The sequence below is a fragment of the Bremia lactucae genome, linkage group LG15, assembly GCF_004359215.1.
Source record: "Bremia lactucae strain SF5 linkage group LG15, whole genome shotgun sequence".
Taxonomy (NCBI): Eukaryota; Oomycota; class Peronosporomycetes; order Peronosporales; family Peronosporaceae; genus Bremia; species Bremia lactucae.
In genome coordinates this window covers 1,801,032-1,809,021 of record NC_090624.1, presented here as the reverse complement: position 1 = coordinate 1,809,021, position 7,990 = coordinate 1,801,032, and the positions used below count along the sequence as shown (strand labels likewise).

Here is a 7,990-nt window from a genome sequence, read left to right as displayed (position 1 = left end):
ACCTTTGGGCTCTAAATGTGACAACCAAAAAGGTGATGACGAGGTTGTTCGACTTGTCGGACCTCTTTGGTGGGAATTCATCTTCAGATGACTCCCTGGGCGATGACCACTCTGGTGTCGTTAGTATGCGTCACCAGGAACTAAGTGGTTGCGAATGGAAGAGTGCTGCTGGTGGTGCTAGTTTGCATCACCAGGAAAATTCTAGGAATCGCTCCAAGGGCCAAGTCAACCTTAACGTTAACATGAGCCAACAGGAGAGGGGCCGCTAAACGTTGCGGTTCGCTCCAGAACAAAGGCCTCGGTTGCCCGTCAATGGAAACGTCATTCGTTGGTCTGGTATGACCAACGATCGATATGATATTCCGCTATTCGACTCATCTAGACTTCACAAGCCTAGTAAGGGTGAGACGGAAAACTTCATCGATGCCTTTTTCCGGCAGTGGTGGTACTCTTTCAAACGGGCAAAAGATGTCAGACCTTTGTTCCAAGCTTGGACAGCCTATGTACAGAATGTACAAAACATTGACCGTGAGGTCTGGCTTAACAAGCTAAATACTTTTCGGGAACGGTTGAGAAACGGAACGTGGTCGGTGCACGCTATAAGTTGCATCGTTTGTCTAGAGAGGCAGGGATTCCTTGCTTCTGTGGGTGACTCATGCCCATGCTGTTTCAAGGGTGCAGATCACGCCCTTAAGAAGTATGATCATTTAAAGATTCTCATTGGAGGACTCTCATCTCTAACGAGATGCGTCAAGGGATTGAGAACCTCCAATCCTTTTACGAGCGCAGGAAACTCTCTTTCTTCGATGGACCTTCTGTCGAGGAGGATGGGTCTTCCTTGTCGTATTGCAAGACGAGGCCTGGAACCCCATCATTTGAGAACAAGGTTCATGCCTATCATGCAAGGGTGGATTATGTCGCTAACTAACGAAATAAATCGTTCGAACCCCCTGTGCCTCACGGTGGTTCAAGAAGCTTTTAACAAGAAAACGCTTTTCACCATTCGAATCCATCAATGGATGTAGAAGAGGAGAGCAAATCGGGATCGTCTCGTTTGACGAGCCCAAATCAACATGTTTTTTTGGATCACACCCTTTATATTTGAGGGAGGATCTTGATCACGAGCGATCCCGTCGCCGCGAGTGAACGGTGACGGTCGATTATGTTTCTCATGGCCATTTGATAAATTGTGCGCAGGTTGCGACTGAACAAATGGCGAACGAAAGGACACGTCAGTCCCTTCAAAACGAGCTGGTGACAGCTCGTCAGAAGATCGCTTTCTTGGAGGAAAGAGTGGATCACCCGGTTAAGAGAATCCTTTTTTGTTCCGAGACAATAAGGCTTTGACTTGAAACCATCAGGCATTGGCGGATGCCCTAGCCGTTTCGGTGTAATCCGGAATAAGAAGAAGCCTCGTAGTGATGGTACGGGTGGAGAAGGCCAACATAAAAGTAGGATGCGTACGCATCCTACGAGGCAGCTCGATCTTGTACGCATTGCCTTTGCGATGTAGTACACGAACCGGGCCGATATACCTGGGCAGAAATTTATTACTGCCTACATTTGTCACTTTGTGTTTTGGTAGGTTTACCGTAGTTTAATCACGAGATAATACTACCACTCAGGAAGGATACGTATCCAGTTGTCGAGCGTCGCGAATCCAAATAGCCAGCTCAATTTGCATCCGCAAAGGCAATGACCTCTTCCTTGCTAAAACCGTCGAATACGATCCCAATGTCTTGAGCTGTTTCAGATTTCTTAGAATTATCTTGGTTGCAATACAGTGTAGCTTCTCATAGTGTTCGCAGAAGTTGGCTACCTCACTCACAGCGTGTAAAATGTCCGGGCGAGTGCACTTGCTACATACATGAGTGCTCCCACTAGTTCGCGATACGATAAATCGATGCAATCGCTACCTTGTCCGTTGTTTATACAAGCTTCGACTTTCTGTATGCTGAAGTGTGTACTTGCTTGCAGTTCTCGCTTGTTTATGCGCACTGATTAATCGTGATCATCTTGCGGCTTTTGCCGCGATTGTTCTCGATTCCTAAACAGTACTTGGGGCCCCAAGTTCCTTGATGCTGAGAATTTTCTCCAATGCGCACTTGATTGTTTCGATATGATTTGCGGTTTTGCTGAAAATTATAAGTCATCTGCAAATATTACAATAATTCTGTATTCTGCCGTTGACTTTCGGACGTACACGCATGAGTCTACAGCAGAGCCTTGGTCCTCCAAATGCTGATTAGGCTTGTTATTCTACTGACGTGCAGGTTGCTTGGTGCCATACATTGTTTTTCTAAGATGACATTTCTGAGCTAGTTTGTCCGAGTTTTCGAAGCCGTCCGGCTGATCCATGTAAATCTCTTCTTCGACTTCACCGTAACGAAAGGCTGTATCCATATCAACGTCCTCTGCTTCAAGACCTTTAGTCCAGACAAACACTAATGCTGTGCTTATGGAATACTTTCGGGTCACTGGAGTGAACGTGTCTACGTACTAAATGCCAGGTCGCTGTGTAAACCGCTTGGTCACGAATCGTGCCTTGAACTAAATAATATATCCTTTTGGTTTGGAATGGCGAGATGGTTGTTCTTCTTCATGGAGTATAACTTCTCCATAAAATATAAATTTGTTGCAGATGCGCTTTCGGGCCAGCCGAATTTGATCCGGCTGCGCCAACAAAAATGAGGAAACGCTTAGTAGTTAAGCGTTCTGTCGTTAGCATTACTTAATGACATCGAAAGAGACTATAAAGAAGACACGACTCATCAAGGTGATGAATCACCTCATAAATTCATCACAGCAATTCTGAAAAGGATTGGCACCTTCAATCGAGCGTCATCAGATCGGACACGACACACAATGGGTTCTTTTTTATACAGCAATTGACGGCGCCAAACTTCGGGTCGTCATCACTCACAATGATATGCGCTTGCGCATCATGTAAGAGTGTACACTATGCACCACTAAGTGGGCATCGTATCGTAAGTCGACTTATGTCATTGTAAGATGCAGCTTTACTGGCCTCACCAGCAAAAGTTCGTGCGCTAGTACATACGAGCCTGCGTATATTTTCAACGGGTTAATCCAGTACATTGCTTTGTGCTCCGTTAAAACCTCTGCCTGTTCTGAAAAATGCTCGCTGTTCATATCAATGCACAAAGTCTTCGGAGTTCCTGGAGACGCTCAAAAAATGCAGGTATTCTTGAATTTTGTTGATCGATTGAGCAAGATGTTTCAACTTGTGTCAGTCGCGGAGTCGACTGCAGCCAAAGGCTGGGCTCGAGTCTTTGATGACACAATATTTAGACGCCACAGATTAATCCGTGATGCACACATAAAAAGATGCTTCGCATGCTCCGCCATTGCATGAAGAATCGTTGAACAACCAAGGGAAGGTGTGCAACAAGCGTTGATAACATATAACTCGCTGTACAACCCCGAGTCATAACTAAAAATGTGGTCCGACCCTGGATCGTACTTGTAAGGCATATACAGCTATCGTGCTCACGATATACGGCTTCTTTAGCCTTCTTCGCATCTACCTGGATGACTTTCACTCGGGGCCGTTATATGTCAGTATAGATCAACGACCCCCCGCCTGAATATATATCTTTGCGGTCATCACGTGACCAATGGCGACGCTGTTACGGTCATACGTTGATTCGACATGTGAGAAAGACACCCTTTGTTTCCGATTCGAAGGCGATTTATAATCGACGGCTGAAAAGTGCTTTTATTTCATGTCCAACCAATTCAGTCAGCCAATTAATGAGCACTAGCCCGTCACGATTTCTAAAACGTGAAACTCGTTCATGTCGGTGGACAAGACAAGACAAGAGAACCTGGCCGATGTAGCCCGCATCGTCAAACGAAGACAAAAGCTCAGTCCATTTTCGTTGGACATTTTAGATTTAACAATGATTTAAATGTCAAGTGTATACAATTGTGATCAATATTCGATCCGGGGCCTTTAGAACTTATGATTTAAAAGTTAGACGAATGAAGAAACTCCTTTCTTACTCGTTAAGATTTCATCGAATATGATCAATATCGATTATTCACTTTTTTTAGTGGTAGCATGCGGTAGTGGTAGCGTTTTGCTTTCGACGATTTCTTAAAAAAAGAGCTCTCAACGTATAAAATCAAAATACCGTTTTAGCCACCTCGATGTGTCCCACATCATAACTTGAAGATTCTTCTTCCGTCCCCATGTCGAGCAAGCAGCTAAAAGCCTCGAATTCGCTCGTAGCGCAGAACCTCATCAATGGGTCGTTCGTGGCGCCATCCGAAGGCAAGTACATTGATGTCATCAGTCCGTCCACTGGCCATGTCATTGGCAAGTGTGCGCTGTCTTCTAGTGCGGACGTCGAGCTCGCAGTCGCCAAGGGCCGCGAAGCTTTCAGCGAATGGCGTCACTTTACGGTCAAAGCCCGAGCAGCTATACTGCTCCAGTTGCATGCATTAATACTTCAGCACCAAGGTACGTTTGTTATCGCACTGGATTTGATCGATACTCGACGATCTTGATCATTTCTAGATGAATTGGCGGATCTTGTGGTCCACGAGAGTGGCAAAAATCGCACCGAGGCCCTTGCCAGTGTCTTGAAAGCAAACGAAACTCTCGAGTACGCTTGTAGTCTTCCACAATTGATACAAGGACGTACACTGCAAGTATCTCGCGGCATAACGTGCCACGACGTACGCGAACCCGTAGGAGTCGTAGCCTGTATCGTGCCATTTAACTTTCCCATTATGGTGCCCATGTGGACAATTCCCATTGCCGTAGCTCTTGGGAATTGTGTGATCTTAAAACCATCGGAAAAAGTACGTTGAAAAAACCAAAAAACCAAAAAACGTTTTTTGCCGATTTTTTAAAAACGATTTTTTATGTGAAAAAGGTGCCGATGACCATGACCCGAGTCGCCGAGTTGTTTCTTCAAGCAGGTATTCCAAAAGGAGTTTTTCAGGTGTGTATTTTCCAGTGACTCTATTGCGATACGTTGAGAAAACTAATGGCGTGAAATGAGATTATCAATGGGACAATTGATCCAGTCCTAAGTTTGTGTGATCATGCAAATATTGCTGCAATCACATTCGTGGGTTCCAGTCGTGTGGCACAGAGTATTGCTCGTCGCTGTCGAGCAATTGATAAGCGCGTGTTGGCGCTTGGTGGTGCGAAAAACCACCTCGTTGTGCTTCCTGACGCAGCAATAGAAGAAACTGCCAAGGACATTGTTTCGTCGTATGCAGGGTGTGCGGGTCAGCGATGTATGGCAGCTTCCGTTCTTCTTTTGGTTGGTGATTGCCATGCTGTGCTTGAAAAAGTAATTGACAAGTCAAAAGCGTTGATGCGAGGGACGAAAGCAGGACAAGTTGGGGCACTTATTGATGCGGTTTCCAAAGCACGGGTGCTCCAGTATATTAATGAAGCGGAAGCTGCTGGGGCTCAAGTATTGGTCGATGGTCGAGCGTGGGCTACCGCATCTCCGGGCTTTTGGGTCGGACCTACGATTTTATTGCATTTCAAAGCGACGGATGTAGCGATGAAAGAAGAGATTTTTGGACCTGTCTTGTCCGTATATCAAGTGACTTCGTTTGATGAAGCGCTTGCGATTGAAAATGATAATGAATATGGCAATGCGGCTGCGATTTACACGTCCAATGGCGCGCATGCCGAGTATTTTCAAACCCGATTTCGAGCGGGAATGATTGGAGTGAATATTGGGATTCCAGTGCCACGTGAACCGTTTAGTTTTGGTGGCATGTACGGCACGAGAAGTAAATTTGGAGACATGGACATTACTGGCGATGGATGTATTGAATTCTTTTCGACAAGACGTAAAATTACGAGCAAATGGAGCACGACGAGGAACTTGCAAGATGTCGCGAACTTTAGTGGACAAATGTAAGGCCTCATGATTGGGGACAGAGCGGAGAAAGTTTGGATCCTTACCTTCTTTTTTTTTTTTTTTTTTTGCAATTTCTGCATTTTTACATGTAAAATGGGAATTGGCCGATTTTATTACAGCCGACATGAACCTTTCAGATTTAATGTGTATGCTTTCATTTAATGTATAAAAAATACATGACCTTGCTCCTTTTATGCATAAGGTTAAAAGAGCAGCTGCCGAAATGCTCTTCACATATCCGTCGCACCATTTCTAACGCATTTATTCTACAAAAAGAATCTAACAAACCAGAATGACGAAAAAAGTGTATCTATACTCGTACAAACTTCAATTTCCCTCGCTACTTCTAAAACGCAATCCCGATCAAAAAATTGTAGACAGTAGCCATCTTCCCAAGTGTCTCCACAAAAAAAACTGTTGCTGCTACACACGATTGGGAATGCGATTCGCCGCACTTCGTTGTTGCTCTTTTTTCAGTCGCACTTGCTCAAAGCGCTTCTCTAGATTACTCATCGACTGCCCTAGCAGGTCCAATTGGTTCGAGTGCTCGCCCAACGTCTCAAACATCACGCCTTGTTGCGCAGCAAGCTGCTGCTGTGTCTCGGTCGTACGTGCCAACAGATTCATGAGCATCGAGCCCATGTTCCCAAGACCTCCCTGTCCTTGTCCTTGCGCTTCAATGGCTGTACTCGTCGAGACGGGCGATGCCTGGACAAGAGCACTGCTCTGGACTGGCCCTGCTTCGGGAACCGGCGTAGGTTCGGCCACAGGCTCGGGTTTCATCGGCATCGGAGGTTGTTGCTCCCGCAATGCAGTCTCTCCCGCTGGCTGTTCCTGTGACGTCGGAGGCGACACGACTTTCGACTGGGAAAGCGCGGCACTGGACAAAAGTGTCGGCTTGGGAAGTGCACCGCCAGTTGCCGCAGCAATATTTTTAAGCCGTTCGTCCATATATTTTAGCACTTTGGCGGCAATTTTATGCAAAATTTTGGCGTCCACGTGGTGGTGGCACTTGACATCAAACACAAAAACGGAACCAATGCAAAAGCCACTGGGGGTCGTGATTGGCACGCCGGCGTAGAACCGCACCGCCGACGCGCGCGTGACAAGCGGATTGTGTTGAAACCGCTCATCGAGCGACGTATCTTCGACCACGAGCGCACGCTTGGCATGCATGATTGTATGGGCACACAGCGCGACGTCGCGCGGGATCTGACGCTGTGTCAAGCCGCTATTGGCTTTAAACCACTGTTTCTGTTTGTCAATGAAACTCACGGCCGCAATAGGACACTTCATCTCTTTGCATGCAATGCGGCAAAGTTTGTCAAACTTTTCATCGGGCTCCGAGTCCAAAATATGGTACCGTGCGAGCTCCTCGAGACGTTCGTCTTCATTCTTTGGCCTCGGAGCGCGTGGCCACGGGTGTTTCCAGTCAAAATTCAGCGCATACCCAAATTTATTGCTCGATTTGCTGCTGTGAGAGGCCATACGGGCGTCGGCACGGCGGGCAAGAGAGACACGTTGGACGTGCGGAAGTGCGACTGGAGACGGCGGTGGGGACTTTAAAATGTGAAGCGCAGGTCGAAGGCAACAACCCCGACCCGCAACCACTCAGGCGACAGACGACTTGACGATTGGTCTGGACTTTGGATGCGCGCGTTGAGTATTTGTCCAATCAGCGCTTGAACCGGACGAGCCGGAGACGAGCGACCCAATGAACGGAGCGGAATTGCATTCAGTTCACACACTTCAACACCGAGTTGGGGAAAGTTTGCGTGGAGGGAACCCTGACTTGGTTACCACAGACCTAAGCAACCGGAAGCGACGCGACGCTTGTGGCTTACGATTGTCGAAGTATTTGCCACGACACAGAAACGGGGCAAACGTCTCAAGCCGTGTCACTTTCACGACCCTCCGTTGACAAAATCCCGGCAAGTTGGTATTGCCATCTGACGTGGACCGCCCAGGTGCCGAAGCTGTACTGGAGCCAAGTGGAAAGTTCCACTGACCACTGTGTGCGCGCTTTTCGCACCAGTGTGTTACATTATGGGCTTTCTGATAAGGTCAATCAACTG

The 7,990-nt window shown here is 46.9% G+C and overlaps 2 protein-coding genes across 2 annotated transcripts; one reads left to right on the top strand and one right to left on the bottom strand.

The window, feature by feature from the left end:
- Positions 1-4,198: 4,198 nt before the first annotated feature.
- Positions 4,199-5,982, top strand: CCR75_002365 (uncharacterized protein). Its single transcript, XM_067960462.1, has 4 exons — positions 4,199-4,486; positions 4,544-4,830; positions 4,905-4,973; positions 5,034-5,982. Exons 1-4 carry the CDS (start codon positions 4,216-4,218, stop codon positions 5,913-5,915), a joined length of 1,509 nt encoding a protein of 502 aa, XP_067819328.1. The 5' UTR covers positions 4,199-4,215; the 3' UTR covers positions 5,916-5,982.
- A 356-nt stretch (positions 5,983-6,338) lies between these two features.
- Positions 6,339-7,403, bottom strand: CCR75_002364 (uncharacterized protein; the record flags this gene model as incomplete). Its single annotated transcript, XM_067960461.1, has 1 exon — positions 6,339-7,403. One exon carries the CDS (start codon positions 7,401-7,403, stop codon positions 6,339-6,341), a length of 1,065 nt encoding a protein of 354 aa, XP_067819327.1.
- Between the last annotated feature and the right edge of the window lie 587 nt (positions 7,404-7,990).